Source organism: Struthio camelus, chromosome Z, assembly GCF_040807025.1.
Source record: "Struthio camelus isolate bStrCam1 chromosome Z, bStrCam1.hap1, whole genome shotgun sequence".
Taxonomy (NCBI): Eukaryota; Metazoa; Chordata; class Aves; order Struthioniformes; family Struthionidae; genus Struthio; species Struthio camelus.
Window position 1 is genome coordinate 78,618,870 of NC_090982.1, and position 20,652 is coordinate 78,639,521.

Sequence of the window (20,652 nt, forward strand, 5' to 3'; positions counted from 1 at the left end):
AGCACCGGTGGGCAGCTCTTTCCCACCTGCTTTTGCCTTGGAGCAGCTCCAAAAGGGCTGGGGAGAGGCAGAAGTCGTGCGTGACCCAGCGGTTCGTAACGGCCACGGCTGTTCTGCGCGGGCGCCAGGCTCCTCCGCCGGAGCGTTTGAGCCCCCGCCACTGGGGTCCGGGCAATAGCCGCTGCCTGCGCCGGCTTCGCCGCAGCTGGGAGGAGCGAGGGGACCTGCAGCCTGAACTGGAGCAGCCGAAATCACTAGGACACCTCCTGGGCTGACGCGTCCCGCACAGCGCCCACGGCCGTGCACCCTTCAGCTCACCCCACGGCCAGGGCAGAGGTCCCACAGCTCGTCACACGAGCACCCTTCAGCTCACCCCACGGCCAGGGCAGAGGTCCCACAGCTCGTCACACGAGCACCCCTCAGCTCACCCCATGGCCAGGGCAGAGGTCCCACAGCTCGTCACACATCGGCGTCGCGGAGCATCAGCAGCCGAAGGTGAAGACGGGGGCGAGGAAATGCCGGCCGGAGCCGGTCTCGCCGGGGGGCGAGGAGCGGGGCCGAAGCCGGGGGCTGGTATTGCCGCTGCAGAGCATCCACGCGGGCTCGCAGCCCCCGGACGTCATCCCGAGCCCTCAGCTGTTACAGTTTAGGCGGTGCGGGGAGCGGGAATGCCTGCAATCAGGCGTGCAGAAGGGAATCCAGGCCCAGTGCAATATGGAAAGAAGAAGGGCTTTGAACGAAGTACGCTCATTTTCCCGTTTTGTCCTTTGCCAAGAAAACCGGGGGGATGGAGGAAGGGGTGACCGGGCCGGGCTGGGCCGGGGGGCGGGGGGAACGAATGGAAAAAATGTCTTGGCTGGGCCCTCGTTGCCTTTTATCTCGTGGGCAGCCTGCCGAGACGGGGTCTTCCCCCCGCTGCGCCCGCTGGCAGATCAAACGAAAGAGGAGAAGAATTATAACCCCGCGGCCCCCTGCCCGCCAGGGAGCGAGGAAAAGGGAAGGAAGAAAGGCGAAAGGGCCCCGCTGCCGAACGACTCCCGGCCCGGCCGGGGGGCACCCGGGGCGGGAGGGCGAGGGGACCCCAATATCCCCCCGGCCGCGGCGCGGGAAGGGGAGCTCCGGGATGCTCGGACCGCGCCGGAGCGGGGCTGCCCGCGACCTGCACCCGGGGGGGGACGGAGCCGGGTCCTGCCGCCCCGGTGGCTGTGCTGCGCCGGCCCCTGCCCAGCCGGCTCTCAGCAAAGAGCTTAATTAAACGTCTTTATTCCAAGGCCTCCCTCGGTGTGTTTGTGTGTTTGCGGATTAGCACTTAATACAGTAAGAGGCTTTATTGTAACTAAATTGATTTCTTCTCCTTCTTCTCCTTCCTGTTTGTTTGGCTTTTTTTTTTTCTCCTCCCCTTCACTCTTTCTTCTGCATTTTTCCCGCTCGCCAAACTGTCGCCTGTCGTTGCAGGGTTTCCCTGCACCAGCCGGGGGGGGGTTCCCGCGACGTGCCACGGACCACCGCACCGTCCTGCGCGCCTAGCGCCGGCGGGGACGGCAGCTCCAGCCGGCGCCGTCCAAGGCCGCTCGCCGCCTTTCCCGCAGCATCGAGGCCGTGGGTCCATACAATGAAATCGCAGCTCCAGCCAGGCCTGAAGACCCCCGTGAGCTTGCTGCTTGGCGGGGGTCTACGCCATCCCGACACGTTACCCGTTCCCAGCGCAGGGCCGTTTCCCTGCTTTATTATTGCATTGCTCCCAGCCCGCGGTATTTTCTCTCCTTCCTCTTCCTTTCCTTCCTTCCTTTTCCCTTCCTTCCTTTTCTGTTCTCCTTTCCTCCCTTCCTTCCTTTTCCTTCCTTCTTCTGTCCCTCCTTTTTGTCTCTTCCTTCCTTTTCCACCCTTCCTCTTCCTCCCTTCCTGCCCTCCGGCCCTCCTCCCTTCCTCTCTCGCCCTGCCTTTGGGCTCTGCCCCGGCTCCAGGCGCTGCGGGCAGCCCTCTCCCCCGGCCCTCCTCGGGCAGCGGGAGCCGAGGCGGTGATTTCGCTTGGCCCGCAGGAACGTGAATCGAAGGGCTGCTCAACAAGAAAAGAAAGGAGAGTACCAGCCAGAAAAATGCAAAGCCGGCTTCCAGCCGCCCGTAAAATAGATGCCGTCTCGTCTCCCATTGGCAGGGTTTGGCTGAGCGCAAAAAGCCTGGGAAGAGGATTTTTTATGGCTGTTATTTATAGCCTTGATTAAGAGAGGTGTGTCTGGCAGTGGATTTCTTCCTCTCGCTGCTGGCTGAGGCTGGGGGGAGCGGGGCTGAGCAAGCCGTCCCGGCCCGTGCGCGCGTCACGCGTGCGCCACGTGCTGGCACGCAGCCGGCACCCGCGCCGCGGTCCCTGCCGGGCCGGGACGGGGGACGGGGCATGGACACCACGGACGGCGCTGGGGTCACGCTGGATTTGGGTGAGCAGCACCTGGAGATGCCCTTTCGGCAGAGAGCGGGATGGCATGGGAGGGCAAAAGAGGCGAAATCAGGCAAGAAGGAAGGAAAAGAGCAGTGAAGAGCAGCTGCTGGCCCCCAGGAGCTTGGCCTTGGCCAACGTCCCCGCGCTTGGCCAAGCCAAGGGCTAGCTCAGCCCGAGAGCCACCAATCAGGACCATGGTCAGGACATTCGTTGTGTCCCCTCCCCGGCCTGGCTACGTCCGCGCTCCTGGCCTGGCTCTCACTCCCCTCTTCCCGGGCTTGAGGGATGCCTGGAAGAAGCTTTTCCTCCCATTTAAACTGGGAACCCGTGGGAAGATTCATCTCTTTTTGAACAAAATAAGTTTAAAATTGTCACCCAACTCCAAGCAAAGCTCAACCGTTGGCACTTCAAGGAGTGCGTTCATTAAATAAAGGAGAAAAAAATGGGGGGGGGGGGGGGAATACCTTGCTGAATTAATCAGGCTTCACCGTAATGTTCAGCCTTGGATTTTATTTCCTGTAATAAGCCCATTAATACGGGTGTCTATAGCAGGGGGCTTTTAGCAGCAGGCACCATTAGTGTAACGAGGAAGGGCTAATAGAGCTTTATTGGAATTTTTACTCCGACATCACAGCCTTTTAAAACAGCTGTCTCAATAGGCATTATTATTCTGATTAACATTTCGACAGCACAAATCACAGTGATGCCCTCGGTGTCCCGCAGGTTTTACCATAATCATTCCAAGTCCCCGACGCGTCGGCTGGTCCCGGCGGGGGGAAACGTTATGCGTTGACGGAGGCTGGGGGGGGGGGGGGCCGTTTCTTTTCTCCAGCGCCAATATTTCGGCCGCTTCCAGGCTATGACGGAGCCGGGGTCCCGCCGTTCCCAAAAGGCGTTCCCAAAAAGCGCTGCGCTCCGGCCTGGCGGGTGCCCACGTGGTCCTGTCCTTCTGTGCCAAGATCCGAAAGGTGGGGTGTTTTTTTTTTTTTCCCCGTTATTCTCCTCAAATACCAGCTCTCCCCGCAACGCAGAGCCGCCTGCTGCCGGGCACAAGAGTGCTTTGCATCTGCTAAACATTTGTAATTGGCTTTTTTTTTTTTTTTTTTTTTTTGCCTTAAGTGCCCAGCCGTGTCTTTCACGGAGAAGCCAGCGCGATGCGGCTGGCGCTGAGCCCCGTGGTTGTCCTCTGCCCACCGCTGGGGCCTCCGTCCCCTGCCCGGCCGCGTCCCCGTGCTCAGCGCAGGAGGCTCCCCGGCACGTTGCCGAGCCCTGGCTGGGGGGAGTCCTGCACCCCACACCTCAAATTTGGCCAGGGAAAGAGAAAAACCCAGAGCTGCAGAGGCTACACCAAGATCTGGAGGAGCTGAAGGCAGCCCAGGTCGGGAGGAGGAAGGAAAACGGGGTCAGTTTGGAACGCAAGCCGCAAGGGAAACGTTGGGACGTGGAAGGCAGGCAACTTATCTGCGGCTAGCACACTGGAGCCAGGACGGGGGAAATTCAGTGGCTTCGTCCCTGAAAGGCCCATTCAAGCACAGGCGGCAGCAGCCAAGGAGAAACTAAGAGATAAGGGCAAAAACAACAGTAAAACTGGAATGAAATGACAGCCGTAAAGCCAGTACCGGGAGGGACAGTAAAACCGGAGTTTGGCAGCAGCCAGCAGCCCTACACTAATTCCTTTTTTTCTTATTAAAACGCTCTCGTTACGGATTAACGCCCTTTGCTCAGTATTTATTGTTTCATCTGCCCTGGAAGGGGTCCCGCGGGCATTTCGGAGCCGGGATCACGAGGCGCAGAGGCACAGGGCTGCACGTCCTTGCCTTCAGCGGCGGCTTCTGCGGGGAGCAAAGGGAGGGGGCAGGCGGCGGTGGCTTGGGTTTAGGGCTCAGGAGGTCTGTGCCAGGGCTGCAGCTCCCTCGCTCCTTCGCGCACATGCTTTGGCGGGTGCTTAGGACATGCACACGTAGCCAAAGGTGACGAACGTGCCGGGCTGGGAGCTTCGTCTCACCCAGAGGTTGCGAGACTCACCCCTGGCCGCGGAGCGAGTCAGCGTCGGAGCCGGCGCTGCGCTGGGTCTCCCAGCACGCAGGAGCAAGACCTTTGGGCGATGCTGGTTGCCAGATGTGGTGCACGCATCTGTCCACTGGGCTCAGCACTGTCCGTCCTGCCAGAGCTCCTCGCCAAAGGCATCCCGTCCCTGGCAGGTCCCAAAAGCAGGTCTCCAGCTGGACGGACGGTGCAATGCCTGGTCCGTGTCAGGACCACGTCCTTACCCTCAACTGAGCCTTGCTGCTCTCAGTGCTGTGTCCTGGCACCCCGTATGCCCCAAAACGTCCTCCACCAACCCACACATCCCACCCCAACCTGCTCGGGCAGAAGGGCTGCTTTTGCCGAGGGTGCTTTACTAGACTTTGTTCTCCTCCGGACGAGAGGTTTTTTCTCCCAGGAGGGGCTGGTCCCCACGCGCCCGGTCAGGAGTCCTCTGGCGTCTGCCTGGTAACTAATTCTCGCAGAAGGGACTGGGCTGAGACTGAAGCAGTCTGACTTTACCACTCACCTTTATCACTTGACACCCACCCATGGCACAAGCCTCCTCCCGCCTGACACGAGAGACGATGGAGACGGGCAGTCCTGCAGCCCAGGGTGTGTTTCATTTTTCCCTTCAGTCGATCCAAGGCTCCAGCAGCAATGGGAAAACCACTTCCGTTCATAGCCTGACCCATTTGCCTCAGCAGCATCAGAAAATCAGATGAAAATGAGACTAAATTTCTGTCCATCCCTCCTCAAGTGGCTCTAAATCTCCGCATCCCCACTGGGCTAATACCTTGCTCCTTGCAGAGCGCGGGACGTGCCAACACGCCGACTCAGCTCTGGAAGCCAGCACTGAAGCACCACCGCCCTTTCCTAATCCCTCACAGCTCTTCTAACATGCCACAGCGAGAGCAAACGTCTCCATGGGATCTCGATGTGTTTTTAATGCGTTAACTCCGTGCCAGAGGGCAGCCACCAAAAAGCTTCAGCTGGAGCTTTGCTCCTTCACTCAGTTCGCCCTCGCTCTCCCTGTCACCTTCTGGTTGCCCTCCTCTTTCCCTCCTGGAGCGGTCCAGCATCGGGACTTCAGAGGATGGACTTGCCCGTATGAAACCCAGTTTGATGTGCGGCCAGGAGCAGAGCAGCACCAGCTGGACCCTGGAGGGGTAGTGCTTGGAGCACAGCCGCAGCATTTGCACTGTGCCACATGCGTGCTTGCAGCCCTGTTCACACCGCACACCATCCCTGTGCCCCCATCCCTCCTTCTTGCCCTGGCGGTGGTGCCGGGAAGGGAGCACATACAGCAGAGAAGAAGGGGCAGAAGATGGAAGGTGGCTTTTCTGGCCTAAACTCAACAGTTTTCCATGCAGCTGGCTCCAGGCTGGGACACTGCCGCACTCAGGGGAACTGGTGCAGGAGAGGTCTTCCTGTTGAGACGATGAGGCTGGGTATTAGGTATTGGGTATTGCTAAGTGGCAAGTATTGCTTCCTGGGCTGAAACCTCAGCCCAGCACATTGGTGCAGGTGTTGGAGATCTTGAACAAGCTCTCCACAACTAAAAAGCAGTGTAGCTTCGGGCTTCCCGAAAAGCCCTGTTGGAGGCAAGAGGGCTCCTGAGGTTCAGGACAGCGGCGACCCTGCTGTCACAGTACAGGGCAGGGGACATGCAGCCAGTTCCCCTCCTGGGGCATTGAGCATTGGCAGCCTCAGTTTCCCTTCAATGCTGCCAGGCCACGAGCGAGGGGACGGCTCCCTTCCAGCCACTCTGCTATCCCACGCCGGACCAGACACTTTCAATCTCTTCCCCATAAATTACTCCTCCACCTTTTTTTTTTTTTTTCGGGAGTACAGCAGCATTTTAACTACCGAAATATAAAAGGCTTCGGGGCCCTATCGCAAGGCAGTGATGGTTCCTGCGCATTGCAATGCATTTGCACCCCAGCCGCAGAGCCACAGCCGCTGTTTGCTCCGTCTGCACCGGCTCAGTCCCGACTCCTGCAGACACGAGCCACCCTCACCTTCCCGGGCCTAGAGAAACTGCTCCGTCTCTTCCTCTTGGGCTTTCCCACCCCCTCGCACACAAGCTAACAATACCCAGGCAAGCAGAGGTGGATCTGTCGCCTGTCGCAGAGAACAGGGGGAAGCTCAGTCCAGCTCCCACAGCTGCTGCCGGCTTCCTGGGAGAGCCGGGCCGTATCCCTGTCCTTCTCCTCCTCCCAGGCCTGAGGCTACAGGTGACTTCACCTCTGAAGTTTTCCAAAAATGTTTCCTGATGTGAAAAAAAATAAAAATAAAAATAAGAGATAACCCACACACCACTTACCCCAGCTCGGAGCTATTGCAGCAGCAGCTAATTTCCAGCAGCCACTACCTGGCAGGAACGGCAGCCCCGCGCGGGCATCCGCGCTCCTCGGCACACACCGTCTCCCTAGGTTTCATCCTAAATCACAAGGCAACAAACAGGCTGTTCATTAGGCACTGTTTAATTAAGCAATATGGATCCTGCCTTGATATTTACAATCCCACTTGTTCGGATTTATTAGAGAAAGTGTCTCGTCTTTAAAGACGGCGACTGTAAAGTTTAATACCGCTTGACTTATTGCGAGTTTCGTTTACGGCTCTGAGCTGACGCGACGCGGGCCAGGCGCGGAGCCGGTGGCCTATTAAATCAGAGCTAACTATGCGTGCAGGAAGAGATGACTAGCTTCGTTACAACCGGTTCGGTGGTTAATTACCCCAATCTGCATTCACATATTTAAGCCAATTCGCTGTCGCTTTTCCAGGCCCTGGGGAAAGCCAAGCAAATCCGAGGCCGGTGCGTGGCGAACGTGCTCGTGAAGAGATGGCGACTGCAGACGAGATGGTGACAGAGCCCTGCGGTTCCCAGCTCTCAGACCTTGCACAGGCACCGGCTGTCCCGGGAAGGAATAAGAGAGTTGGCAAAAGGCCTGGCTCCGAGCTGGGGCGTCTCCCTTCCTCCTGTCCCCGGGCTGAACGACGGCTCCGAGCTCGAGAGTCACCCCGTGAGCTACCAGGTCCGCGCGCTGCTGCCCACCGCCGTCTCGCGGGACCGCGGCTTCCCCGCGACGCTGGGAAAGGGCTCGGACAGCCGCAGGCCAGGCGATGGGCCTGGCTCGGGGACGGGGACATCACGAGCACGGGAGGAGGGGGCCCAGCACCCGCATCCAGCCCGGCTCCGAGCTCCCCCGGAGCCGCACGCTGTCCCGACCCGTCTCCAATCCCAACCCCACGGGGCAGCGATACGGGAGCAACGCACAGACCTGGGGAGGGGGAAGCAGCACTTGCCAGAAGTCGTTGTTTAGCAGGTGGCGAATGAATCCTGAGAAGAACATTCACCTCCTTGCAAGATATTTCTAGCCCCCAGGAGACCAATTACAGACTTTGCAATAATACAGGCCTCATCAGGGAGTTAAGAGAATGGCTCTTTGATGACAAATCAAAAAAGAGTTGCATGAGAACGCGACGGCAGATGGTGCTCAGCACCCAGCACCGCGCGACGAGCGTCCCCACCAGGGCACACCCCCAAGGCTGCCTACCCGCTCCCTCCAAATCGGCCCCGGTGCCAGCCCGGTTGCATCACTGCCCGGGACCAACCCCTGCAAGGCCCCAGGGTTTTCCCCAGCCCCAGGAGCGAAGGGAAGGGGCTGCAAGGGGGAAGCAGAGATCACAGAGCTGTTTGCAGCATCCCTCCAGCCCAACAGCCAGGCTGCTGGTCCCCCGGCCGCACGGGGTGGGCACAGAGGGGCTGGCAGCACGGTGAGCTGAGCTGGACCCACCTGCATCCCTCTTGGACTCAGGGAAGATCCAGCCCTCTGCTGCATCCCATCAGCTCCTGCAGCCCCGTACAGCACCCGCAGTACCTGCTGGCCCGCAGCAGGCAGGAGGAGGACCACGGCCAACCCGTGGCCCCAGGCAGAGAAGAGGAAGAGGAGCAGCCCTGTGGCTCAGCCCTGCCCCGCAGCAGGGGATCTGCGTGCTCAGCCTCTGTGCAGCCAGGGAGCCACAGCCAGCAGTTTCCATGCAGCAAGTTTGCCAGGCCTCAGCCCTCTCCTAGGAGGGCATGGGTAGACCTTGAGCGGCAGAAACACCTCCCCGCTGTCAGCTCCTCCCTGAGCCTGCAGCTCTCAGGGACAGGCTCAGAGCTCCCCCCAGGGAGGAAGAAGAGGCAGTGCAGAGCCAGAAACAGCAGCAAGTGGCATGGGGCTATCTGGCATCTCCTTTGCAGCCCCCAGCGTTATTCCTCCCGACGGCAGCTGGGGTAAGAGCCCCCCCACACAGCTGTACCCTCCCATGAAGGGCCAAGAGCCAGCAGGCCACAGGCAGAAGCACTTTGCTTACGGGTTTTATTGGACAGAGGGGCTGCGCTCCTCCCTGGGGCAGGCAAACCCACCAGCATCATTCCCAGCTCCACTAGTAAGAGACAGGTTTGAGAGGAGGGTAAGCCCTTCAGTGCTGATAACAGCACTCTTTGGAGACAGGAAGACGCAACCTGGGATGAGGAAGGAGACAGCGGGAATGGTATCGCCTGCACATGGATGCAGCAGGATTAGGACAGGGGTTACCTGTACACCAGCAGGCAAAATTGGCCCACAAGTGAGGCCCAGCTGTGGCAAGGCTCAGGAGAAGGTGCCTCAGCAAGGAAACTGGAGGGCTCACAAGTGAAGCGAGTTCACAAGCCTCAGCCTAGCTCTCCCTGCTACCCAGAGACTCCTCTCCCTGGCCCTGCTGAGCAAAGCCAAGGGACAACTCCACTGCTCCTCGTCACGATGCCTCCTCCTTGGGCCTCCGCTTGTAGTGCACTTCGGGGAGGTTCCTCAGGCGCTCGGCAGCCTGCGGGGCAGAGCACGAGGGTCAGACAGGCAGATCCCAGGGACGGCCCCGGCACAGGTCACCGCGGCCCCTGGGAACGCGCCCTTCCTACCCACTCCACCAACCCCAGCTGCGCTCACCTGCTCCGGGGTGAGGTCTCTCTGCGCCTGGGCGAGCATCTCGTAGCCGACCATGAACTTGCGGACGGTGGCGGAGCGGAGCAGGGGTGGGTAATAGTGGGCATGGAGCTGCCAGTGCCCACAGTCCTCCTCCAGGTGAGGGCCCGTGGGGGCTCCTGCCAGGGGTGCAAGTGCTGTGCGTGAGACCAGGCCCTGCCAGGCTCCCTGCCCCACTGTGGAGGGGACAGTGACACAGAGGACACAGCAATCCAGCCCCATGCTGAAAACCCAAACTGCACAAGCGTCACAGCCTTCTGGGCACCGAGAGAAACAGCCAGGCAGCTCCTGTGCCCCTGTAACCCTGGCGCTCAGAGCCCCCCAGATAGTCAACTACATGAGTAGGGGAAACTGAGGCAGGGTGGTCTGTACACCCTCCCCACAGCTGTATCCCACTCCCCAGCACTGCTGGATGCTCAGCCTCCCCACTAACCATCGCATCCTCTCCACTTCTCACGATGCAGAGGGAACCCAGGAGCCCCGGTTTTCCGCGCTCAGCAACACTGAGCAAACCAAGCCTGGCCCAAGCAGTGGGTTTGATCCCCTGCCAGGAGCAAACAGGCACCATGGGGTGAATGAGATGGTTCCAGGTCTATCCAGCACCCCCAACCCAGCCACTCACCATGCCAGCCCATGGAGTAGGGGAAGGAGATTTCAAAGAGGTTGTCATACTTGATGAGAAGCCTCTGCATGATGGACGCCAGGCCTGCAATGGAAGCGTTAGGGTAGTCACACCTCGAGCTGCCCATCCTGCTTCTCCTCGCGGCCCGGAGGGCAGGCAGCACCAGGCAGTCCACCAGGCTGGGGGCGTTTACCCAGGGCACCCCTCCCTGGGCAGCACCGCCACAGTGAGCTGCCATCCGAGCTGGCCAGGGACATCAGCGACAGCAGGAGAGATGCAGGCGGCATGCTGGCCACCTGCTTCCCTCCCCACATATTCGGACACACGGTGTCCGAGCAACGAGGCCAGAGGAGCACCCATTTCTGATCAGCCAGCATTGCAAGAGTATTGGGCACTATGTGTTTCATCACTCCAGAAAAGAATCTCGGTCCCGCACTGGCGTGGTCAGATCCCGGACACGTGGGTCTGTCCCCCCCTGCACTGTGCCGGGGAGGGCAGACGGGACGGGCATACCTGCCGGCCCAGAGGATAACAAGTAGGGAGCCCGTCTCCCACCAAGCTGACCCCTGCCCACCCCACACCCAGTCCTGCTCCCCACAGGGATTCCCAGCAGCCTGGCTGGTGCTGGAGAGGAGCTTCCTCTTAGGAGCCATCCCTTTGCTGAGCCCAAAGGGCCCAGGAGTCCTAGCTTTGCCACAGGTCTCTCCTTGGCCAGAGAGAGGGGATCACACCGTCCCCAACCAGGCAGAGCAGAGTTACGGGGTGCGAAGCCACTCACTGTCCCTCTCGCCCTCACGGAGGTCCTGCAGGCGACAGACGTGACGGCGGGGCAGCAGCAGGGTCTCGAAAGGCCACGTGGCCCAGTAGGGCACCACGACCAGCCAGTCCGCGTTCTCCACCACCAGCCGCTCCTGCAAGACACGCCACTCGAGGGAGCCATGTGCAAGCCCGTCACTCCAGGGACCCCAGCCCTGGGCTCACACACTCCCAGTTCCCACACGACCTGCTGTTGGGAGCTGGAAGGGCTGGGGGCCCCATCCTGTCTCCCCCCCCCAGCACACTCCCATGCTCCAACCTCTCAAGGGAAGGCACAGCAGACCCATCCTCACCTTCCTGCGAGCCTCCTGCTCGGCGTACTCCAGCAGCATGGGCACGCCATGCTGGCTCAGGTACTCCCGTTGGGTCCGCTCTTCCAGCTGGGCCTCATTCGGGAGGAAACTGCTGGCCCAGATCTGGGAGGAGGGAGGCAGGGCACAAGGACACAGTTATCCGCCCCCTCTCCCCAGTGAGATCTTGCCCACCTGTGCCCAATGGAGCCTGCCCCATCTCCCAGCCCACAGAGACCCACAGCCCATCCCCAGTTCAGGACCCCCTCGCTCTCCCACTGCTTGGGGACAGACGGGGGCCACCACAAAATACATGGAGCAAAAGGCCTTCCTGTCCCTCCAAGGACAGGGCCTGAAGCACAAAGGACAACTTGAGGCACGGCTGGAAGCACCAGGATGAACAGGGAGCTCCGCAGACCCTCCTCGTCCAGCTGCTCCGGGCTCAGGTCACAGCCCCCCCCCAGTCAAGCTGGGGGGAATCTGGCCATGCCCCCCACCCCAGCAAGGGGCTCTGATACCCCCTGGTACACAGGGCTGCCCGAGCCCAGCTCCCCATTTGCAGGCCCGTGCTGCCACCAGGCGGATAGCCGGACACGTGGCAGCCGCAAGGGACAGTCTCCAAGAGAGGAGGTGGCCGGACAGGCATGGAGGAAGGGGTCCGCCCCGCAGAAAGGGCTGGGGTCGCTTTGGGCCCAGGCACTCGGTTCAGGGGAGGACTGGCGTTCGCATCTTCCGCGAGGGTTTGCTGCTGCGGGGTCAGCCGGGGGGGACTCCCAGTTGAAGCAGGTCGCCCAGGGGACAGCCGGGCTCAGCCCTCACCTGGCAGTGGGGATGAGGGTTGGAACAGCCCATCATGGCTCCCTTGTTCTCGAAGATCTGCAGAACAAGGCGCGCAGGCGAGCAGGTCAGCGCCGGACACCTGGGTCCCCCCTCAGCTTCGTGAAAAGGGCTGGGCTGAGCCCAGCCCCCTCCGACTGCCTCGGGGTCCCCAACGGACCAGGAACGGAGCCCATACGAGGGCAGAGCCTCGGGGGTCCCGGCTCCGCACCCACCCGGGAGGGCTCAGCACGGCAGAGCCGAGGGTCCCGAACCGCGGCGGGGACACACCTGCACCCAGGGGTAGGTGGCACCCAGCTCGGCCGCGAGCTCGGCCCACTCGTCGACCACGGCCCGGATCTCGGCCGGCGACATGAGGGGCAGCGTCAGGTCCGACCAGGGGTGGAAGCACATCACCTTGCTGCGGAGGAGAGAGGCGCGGGGCTGGGGAGGCGGTGGGGGGCACCCGGGGCTCGCCCCCCGACCCCGGGTCTCGGCCGACGTCGCCGCTTGGACCGAACCCCTGGAGCGGCGAGCTGGACTCACCACGCTCCCCGGGCCGCCGCCGTCCGGAACAAGGGGTGGTCGCCGCCGCCTGCGGACGGACAGAGAGGGGAGAGGAAGAGGCGGCCGAGCCCCGGCCGTCCCTCGCCCCGACCCGCGGCCGCCGCAGGCCTGCTCGCACGCGCGCGACCTTACCGGGCTCGGGGGCGTCCGGCCGCAGCGCGGGGAAGTCGTTGCTGAAGACGAACGTGCTCTCGTACCGGGGGTTCACCTGCGCGGGGCCGGAGGCCGGCGTCACGGGGGCAGGCGGACGCAGCCCGTCCCGAGAGCCGTGGTCGCCGTCCCCCTCCCCGCCCCGGCGCCCACGGGGGGCCGCCGCTGCCACCCCCGGGGTGAGGGGACGAGCGGGGCTGCCGCGAGAGCGGCCCGGCGGGTACCTCGCCGTTGGCCCGGGCGGCGCCGGGGCACAGCGGGTTGCTCGGGTCCCAGCGGGCCACGTCCTCGGCGGGCGGCTTCTCCAGCTGCCCCTGCCAGGGCCGCCGGACGCGGTGGGCCGACACCAGCACCCAGTCGGCCCGCAGCGGGTTGTAGCGAGCGTGCTGGTGCTCTGCGCGGGGGGAAGAGAGGACCGAGGCGTGAAGGCGGGACGGCTGCCGTCACGGCCTCGGCCGGCCGCCGCTCCCTCCGCCCCCCCACCCTCCCCGGGCAGCCTGGCTCGGGGACGGGGCAAACTTCTGCTAGCCCAAGGGCCGGACTCGCTAGCCACAGGCCAACACGAGGTAACCCGGGGGGGGGGGTGCAGGCTGCCCCCCAGGCCGCTGCCCCCGGCCCCGCTCCCCCCTTTCCGCCTCGCCCCACCCGAGGCGGCGGCAGCAGCGCTTCCCCCCGGGCAGGCGGGGCGGGGGGGGCCGCAGACCCGGGCGCCCCCGGCCCTACCGCTGGCCCGGAAGCACCCGGCCGCCTCCATAGCGCTGCGCGGCCCCGCCCCGGCTCTCATGGCCACGCCCCTGGCCACGCCCCCAGGGCTGCGATACCCGCCCCGGCCCTGCCGGCCCCGCCCCCAGCCCCGCCCACGCGGCGATGATACCCGCCCCCAGCCCCGCCCCCAGGCCTGCGCTACCCGCCCCGGCCCTGCCAGCCCCGCCCCCTCGGCGGTGACACCCGCCCCAACCCCGCCCCCGCGGCGGTGACGCCCGGCCCCAGCCCCGCCCCCAGGGCTGCAATACCCACCCCGGCCCCGCCGGCCCCGCCCTCATCCCCGCCCCCGGGCGGTGACGCCCGGCCCCAGCGCGACCGGCCCCGCCCCCGGCCCCGCCCCCCGGGCGGTGGCGGAGGCCCGCGCGCCGGGCTCGCGCGGCGGCGGCGGCGGCATGGGGGTGCCGGGGCCGCGGGCGCTGCGGGCCGGGCTGGCGCTGGGCGCCCTGGCGCTGGTGCTGCAGGGGCTGCGGGCCTGGCTCGCCGCCAAGCGCTACGAGTTCCAGGCGGCCGAGATCGCCCAGCTCGCCCGGCACCACGCCGGTACCGCACGGGGCCGCCGAGGCGGGGCAGGCCCGAGCGGGCGGCGGGGCCCGGCGGGCGCGGGCGGCTGGCGGCGGGGGAGCGGGACTGGGGGGCGGGAGGGAGCGAGGAACCGGGAGAGTGGGAGCGGGATCAGGGGGGAACCAGGGAAACGGGAGTCCGGGCCGGAGGGAGGGGGGGAGCGGGATGAAGGAGGGACCGGGGAGCCGGTACCGGGAGGGGGGGGCGGGATGAAGGAGGGACCGGGGAGCCGGTACCGGGGGGGGGGGCGGGATGAAGGAGGGACCGGGGAGCCGGTACCGGGCGGGGGGGCGGGATGAAGGAGGGACCGGGGAGCCGGTACCGGGGGGGGGGGGCGGGATGAAGGAGGGACCGGGGAGCCGGTACCGGGAGCAGGATGCTGGTGGGCCTGGGAGCAGCGGGGGCCGCCCGGTGCTGGGGCCGGGCTGGGCAGCACGTCCTCGTCCGCCGTCCCGGTCCGTGGCGTCGCGGTGCCGGAGGGCTGGGGAGAGGCGACATCTCCCCTCGGTGGGGGGAAGGAGGCCTGGCAGGGCCTCACGGTGCTCCCCGGGTGCTGCAGGGCTGGACCACGAGCTGGCTTTCTCCAAGATCATCGTGGAGCTGCGGAAGAAGCACCCGGGCCACATCCTGCCGGACGAGGACCTGCAGTGGGTGTTCGTGAACGCGGGCGGCTGGATGGGCTCCATGTGCCTCCTGCACGCCTCGCTCACCGAGTACGTGCTGCTCTTCGGCACAGCCGTCGACACCGGCGGCCACTCGGGTAAGCGGGCTCGGGGGGGCCCGGCCCCACGAGGAAGGGGCTGGGTATCTGAGCTCTTTTTGCCTCGTGCCTGCAAGCAAGCTCGGGGCGGGGGGGACGCGCGTTCAGGCCTGGACGCCCAGGCCCGGGTGCACCAAGGGCACCGTGAGACCTTGGCAGAGCAGAGCTGTGCTGTCCCCTCCGCTCCCGGTCGCAGCTCAGCCACCGCGACGTGGCCCGAGAGTCAAAGCGCTCAGCTAGCACGGCTGCGGCCAGCTCATACCGCGGAGGCTGCTGGGGCGGCTCGGTTTCGTTTCCGCAGGGCCCCCGTTAACAGCGTCACAGTGGCTGGGTCGAGAGACTGTCACCGCCGAGCTGCGGCCAGCCTCGGAGGGGCTGACCGTCAAGGACGCTGAGTTCGCTGTAGCGAAGGAGCCCCTCTCGCTGCCCGTGCCGGACGTGGCACGGAGCTGCTGCAGACAGGGACGGGAGGTTGGCCGCCAGGACAGAGTCCGTGTTTGCTGAGACTCTGCGCCTTCACGCAGCCTTGGCAACTGCTGGCGCTTCAGCCCAGTTCGTGGGAAGAGGTCAGTAGGGCAATTGCACAGTAGCCGGCGATTCAGTAGTGGCACGTGGGCATCCTTTGTCCCAGATGTCCTGGCAGGTTCTGCTCGCAGCCAACCCTCGCTGGGCAGAGCCTTGACAAGAGTGTTTCTAAATAAGCCCTGGCTCCAGTGGAGCCTTTCCCAGGCTCCAGCAGGCTGAGGCTCGGGGTGACTCTGCCACCCCTCCGCCGTGGGCAGCTGCGAGGGAGCAGCCCCTGCAGCAGCCTCGCTCACACCGCGCAATGCTGTCCTGCAGCTGCTGCCTCCACAGCAGCCGAGCCAGGTCCCAGTTCATGGTGTTTTGGGCAGCCAGGACTCTCCGTGTCCAACTGACAGGCAGAGGCAGGCATCTCGTCTCCCCACCGCTTCCTGAGGGAGCCGATGCCAAAATGCTCTGGGAACAAAGGGCGCCTAAAGATACTGAGCAGCTCAGGCTGTTGGGATGTGACCGGTTACACAGGGAGCCAGGTACCAGTCCTGGTCCACGCGCTTCGGTGCTTGCCCAGGCTGCACTGAGGCCATAGAGCTGGTGTCCTTCCCCACTGGAGGGCTTCTTCTTGGCTCTGATCTCAGTCACCGAGCTGTCCCCATGCCCTCGGGGGCCCTGGCCAGGCACGCACTGAGTCGATGCTGTCCGTCCTCTCTCAGGTCGGTACTGGGCGGATATCTCTGACACCGTCATCTCGGGGACCTTCCGGCAGTGGAAAGAGGGAACCACCAGAAGTGAGATCTACTATCCAGGTAAGCCCAGGAACTGCAGTGCCCTGCGGGCTGCACACGTGCCTGTCTATATCCACAGTGCCGGGGCACAGCTGCTCTGTGGCCTGATCCTCCGCTGCTATATGAGCCTCCTCCTTCCAGCTGGCAAAAGCCCAGAGCTCAGGATGGGGGCTTCATAACCCCTGAGCCCATCCCAGCACCTTAGTGGGTGCCAGTTGGGTTAGCCCCAGTGAGCAAGGCTGGGGAGGGTTTGAAGGCAAACCCGGCATGGGGTGCGCAGGTCAGGGTGCTCTACACTACAGCTTCAGGGTTCCTCTTCACCTCCCCTGTTTGGGCACGATCTGGGAGCACCACCCACCGCTGGGATCAACACCGCACCTGTGTGTTGGCAGGGGACACCATCGTGCACCAGGCGGGAGAGGCCACGTCCGTGCAGTGGAGTGCGGGCACCTGGATGGTGGAGTACGGCCGAGGCTTCATCCCCTCCACGCTCGCCTTTGCCCTGGCTGACACCCTCTTCAGCACTCAGGACTTTGTCACCCTCTTTTACACCCTGCGGGTCTACGCCAAGGGCCTGCTCTTGGAAGCCAATGCCTTCTTCAGCACCATGGCTTGCTAAGCCCGGCTCGCCGGGGTGCTCTGCAAGGCAGAGCTGGCTCCTCTTCTCCTAGCCTTCCTCCCTCCTCCTCTTCCAACTCCCCAGGACGAGGCTCTAGCAGAGGCAACAGATCCCCTGTGCCTCTCCCCTCTCACTCTGTCCTTTCCCGTGTGCCAGCTCAACTGAGCACTGAGCCTGTAGCACCCTGTGCAAGTGGGTGCCAGGACAGATGGACCGTGGCAGAGTCACAGCAATGCAGATCACGAGTTCTCTTTCCTACTTGTCTGTCCTCTTTTAGTGCAGAGCCTTATCTTGCTTTTCCATCCTCCAGGGACAGCTGCCTTGCACTAGAGTGGCCTTGCAAGATATAAAGACCCCTGTGTGCTCTCAGAGGAGCTGGGCCTGGCTGCCCCCTGGCTCCACGAACTTTCCACAGCTCCCAAGACGTAAGGAAGACCATGCTGGTGTAAGCCAGGCTGCACCATCCCTCTCAGGGTAGGGAAAGCTGTCCAGAGACACGTCTCTGTGGGCAGCACCTGACGTAAAGGGACGCTGTGAGTTTCCCTGTCTCCCTCCTGAGCTGGCAGGCTGCCCCACGCTGCGGTCAGCGCAGAGAGCGGTGTATCCAGCTGGCAGCTCCTCTCAGTGGCTCAGATCCCAGCTGATACGTTTTGGCAGCACACAGTGTCCCCTTGGCACAGGCCATGGGCCGCTCTGCACTGGGACCCCCAGACAGCCGGGGGATGCCTGGCCTCTGTGCTGGAGGTCTGTCCCAGTTCAGGTACCTGCTCCCAGTATGCAAGTTGCCCTGGGGGGCAGAGGCTGGAAGAGTTTCCCTTTCCCCTGACCCCCACCCCCATCCATTCCTCCAAAGGGGGAGAGCCACCGTCTGTCGCCTTAACTGAGAGCCCATTCTGCGGTGGCCTCCAGGCTATGCATATATATAGTGTCTGCAGGTGCTGGGGAGCACCAGCCGGGAAGTGCTGTGGACACCCAGACCTCTATATTAGCTCAGGACAGGATCTCACCCCTCTGAACACTTCCCCCAGCTGAGAAACCTGAGCCCCCAAGTCCCCGGATCTCCCATCCCTGCTGCCTCCATCTCTAAGTAGTGGGTTGAAGCAGGCGCTGGCTGGAGGCCTGCCGGGGGAACAGCAACCCTGCTCCCCGCTTGGCCCGAGCAGCCTGGGAACGGCCCCGTGGCACGCGGGGGTCCCAGCTGTGGAGGGAGCAAGCAGGGCAGGCAACCGGGAACGCTGGGCCCCCCTCGGCTGCACCCCAGCTCCACTCGCTGCTCGCCACTAGGCTGTTTGCAGGGGTTCATCCCTTCTCCAGCCCGTGGTCTGTCCGTAGTGGCTGCCACGGCAGGTTTTTCACTGAAACGCAGGAAGAGGTGCTGGGCGCCCTGTGAAAGCCACTCTGAGCATCCCCTCCTGCCGGCAGCCAGAGCCTGGCCTTGCTCCGAGCTGGCCACGCTCCCTCAGCCCTGCCGGGGGGTGCGGACGCCCCACTCGCAGTCCTCGTGCCCGCAGCCCATGCAGGGTGCCAGGTCCTGGGCTCGCTGCTTGGTGGAGGGCTTTAACCTCAGTGCAGTTCCCAAAGTAACGTGTCCACCCCGGCCACCAGGCCTGTAGCATGTCCCTCCTCCTGCTCCTCAGACCACCCTCGTCCCGCCAACCAGCAGCCCCGCACATGGGCTACTTCTAAACTAGCCACCCGAGAAAAGATGTCAGTAATAAACATGTTCATCTGACCGGTTTGGGTTCTTGGGAGAGTCTCTGGAGCGTGCTGGGCTCCCTGCGGTGCAGGACTGGCGCTAGGTCAGTCCAGATGCTCCTGGCTCAGCATTTGAGCAAGGGGTGCCCTTGGTGGCTGGGAAGAGCTCAGCGTCCCCCCACCAGCCCAGCCAGGTGCCTGACTGAGCCCCTGCAGCAGGTCCTGCCCTGGGCCGTAGGAGCCGGGAGGTGTTGGGTGCTGGGCAGGATCGGGTCCGTCTCCGCTCCCAGAAGCCGGCAGGAGATGGTGCTGTTACTCTTTCCACCGCAGCTGCTCAGGCCTGAAAGCCTTAGCTAGCCCTCACGGCTGTGTTTCCACTGGGGACCCAGGAGCCTGGGAAGCTCCGTCCTTCGGGGGACAGTGCCCATGGCAGAGTGGCCGATGCCAGCTGGCAGTGTAGATGTGCCTGACTGGGGGCCGGTTTGGGGCCTCCCCCTGGCGTACATCCCTGGGCGATGCTCTGACTGCATTTGTGATGGACCCAGGTGTAGTGAGCTGTTCGTCCTAAGCAGCCTTGCCGTGTGACAAGGCCTTTTGGGCAAAGCACACTGGAAAAAATGTGCATATTGGAGGGGACTTGAGGGGCTCCTCGGGGATGAGTTCAGAGGCACTTAGTATTTCCCAGGTCGGGCCACTTTGGTCCGTGTCCAAACTGACCCTGAGGAAGGGGCAGACTCAAGGAGGGGGAAATGGACCCAAATGGTAAGAGCTGAGCCGTTCTGGCTGGGCTAGACCCTACATTTTCAGCCCGAGCCACGAACTCTCCCTATCTGCTTTGACGGCCCCCCCACGGTGACGTGGCTGTCACCGCCTTCCCCATCTGCCCCGTGGCTGATGCCGATGGCTGTGCCACGCTGGTGGGTGCCGTCACGGGCGTGAGCCCGGGATGCTGCTCCGCTGCGGTGTCCCCATAAGGAGCGCAACGAGGCAGTGACCTCCGGGGCTGGGACAAGGTGGGCCGCGAGCGTGTGGACAGCAGGATAACCGGACGCACACGCACCCCCCCAAGCACGTGCACGCATGCACACAGGTGCGCATGGCCGGGACCGGCTGCACGGACCACGGCAGGGCCGCGCACATCCGTGCCGAAAGGGCACGGGAGGTAAGCGCAGGGCGTAGGCGCAGGGCGTGCGTGCGCGCAAGCAGCCCAGTGGGGCCGCCAGCCCCTGCGGCCCCGCAGCCCGAGCTCCAGCCCCGCGGGTTTAGCAGGAGGCCTGCCGAGGAATATGAGTAATCCTGCGTCGGCGCGCGCGGGAAGGCGCTAACTCAGCAGCTCGTATCAATACCGCTCCACTTACAGCGAAGGCCGCGTAATGAAAATCCGATGGGCACGGTGGTGGGAGTAAATAAGTATGCCATTAAAATGAGAAAATCAAAGCTCTGGACAGGTCTTTTCTCTTGCCCATTGATTTCTTTTATTACGGAAATATTGCTGCTAAATAACATTAGTGTGAACAATCTCAGCAGTGTTTTCCTTAGCGGCCGTGTCAATAACCCCACCGCAGGCGGGGGGATCCCAGCCCCAGCCCCGTCCGGGCTAAGGGCTGCTCCTGGGCTGCCTTCCCCGCCGTCCCTGTGCTCCTGGCACGACGGCACTGCCTCGCAGCCCTGCTCAGCACCTCCCGGCCACGCTGCGATGTGCCCGGCAGTGAAACCAGGCAGCCCGGGTTGCCTTGGGTTAGTGCTGCCTTGCTGGAGTTGGGCTGGGACCCAGGAGTCCTGGCTGCTGCTGCAGCTGGGCGTGTGTCCCCCCGTCCCCGTGCTGAGCAGGACGGGTGGCTGCCCCGTGCCAGTGCCGGGCGCCCGAGGCTCCCGAGAAGCAACCCTTCCCTTTGCGCCGGGCGTTTGCAGCCTGTTATGGAGCAGCTCAATGACCTGGTGACCAGCGGATGAGGGACTGCTCCCAACCTCAGCGGGTCCGGCGGCTCCATGCCTGCCTGCAGGCTCTGCCCCTTCCTGCCCGCTCCTCCTCCTCCAGACCCGTCCGTGCCCACATTCGTGCTGGACTGACCTGTCTCTCTGAGGCTTGCCATCATTTGATTCACACTGGGAAACTGAGGCACGGAGCGGGGGAACTCTCACCGCGGTCACTCAGGGCCGGGGTTCGCAGTCGCCCCTTCTGGAGAGGCGATGGGGGGCTGGATCCAGTGCCTGGGAGG

The 20,652-nt window shown here is 63.6% G+C and overlaps 2 protein-coding genes across 3 annotated transcripts; one reads left to right on the top strand and one right to left on the bottom strand.

Moving 5' to 3' along the window:
• Window positions 1-6,929: 6,929 nt before the first annotated feature.
• LOC104152021 (galactose-1-phosphate uridylyltransferase-like) lies at window positions 6,930-13,525 on the bottom strand. Of its 2 annotated transcripts, XM_068926773.1 has the most exons (11): window positions 13,453-13,525; window positions 12,954-13,123; window positions 12,712-12,787; window positions 12,559-12,607; window positions 12,304-12,433; window positions 12,016-12,072; window positions 11,200-11,322; window positions 10,869-11,001; window positions 10,091-10,174; window positions 9,433-9,587; window positions 6,930-9,313 (listed from the first exon to the last, which is right to left on the bottom strand). In XM_068926773.1, the coding sequence occupies exons 1-11, from the start codon at window positions 13,511-13,513 to the stop codon at window positions 9,245-9,247; spliced, it is 1,107 nt and encodes a 368-aa protein (XP_068782874.1). In that variant the 5' UTR covers window positions 13,514-13,525; the 3' UTR covers window positions 6,930-9,244. The 2 variants fall into 2 exon arrangements, with proteins under 2 accessions (XP_068782874.1, XP_068782875.1); XM_068926774.1 differs by lacking the exon at window positions 12,954-13,123 and having other exon boundaries at window positions 13,453-13,498.
• A 350-nt stretch (window positions 13,526-13,875) lies between these two features.
• On the top strand, window positions 13,876-18,470 carry LOC138064408 (sigma non-opioid intracellular receptor 1). The gene is made up of 4 exons (XM_068926775.1): window positions 13,876-14,034; window positions 14,615-14,815; window positions 16,048-16,140; window positions 16,512-18,470. The coding sequence occupies exons 1-4, from the start codon at window positions 13,887-13,889 to the stop codon at window positions 16,736-16,738; spliced, it is 669 nt and encodes a 222-aa protein (XP_068782876.1). The 5' UTR covers window positions 13,876-13,886; the 3' UTR covers window positions 16,739-18,470.
• Window positions 18,471-20,652: the final 2,182 nt, after the last annotated feature.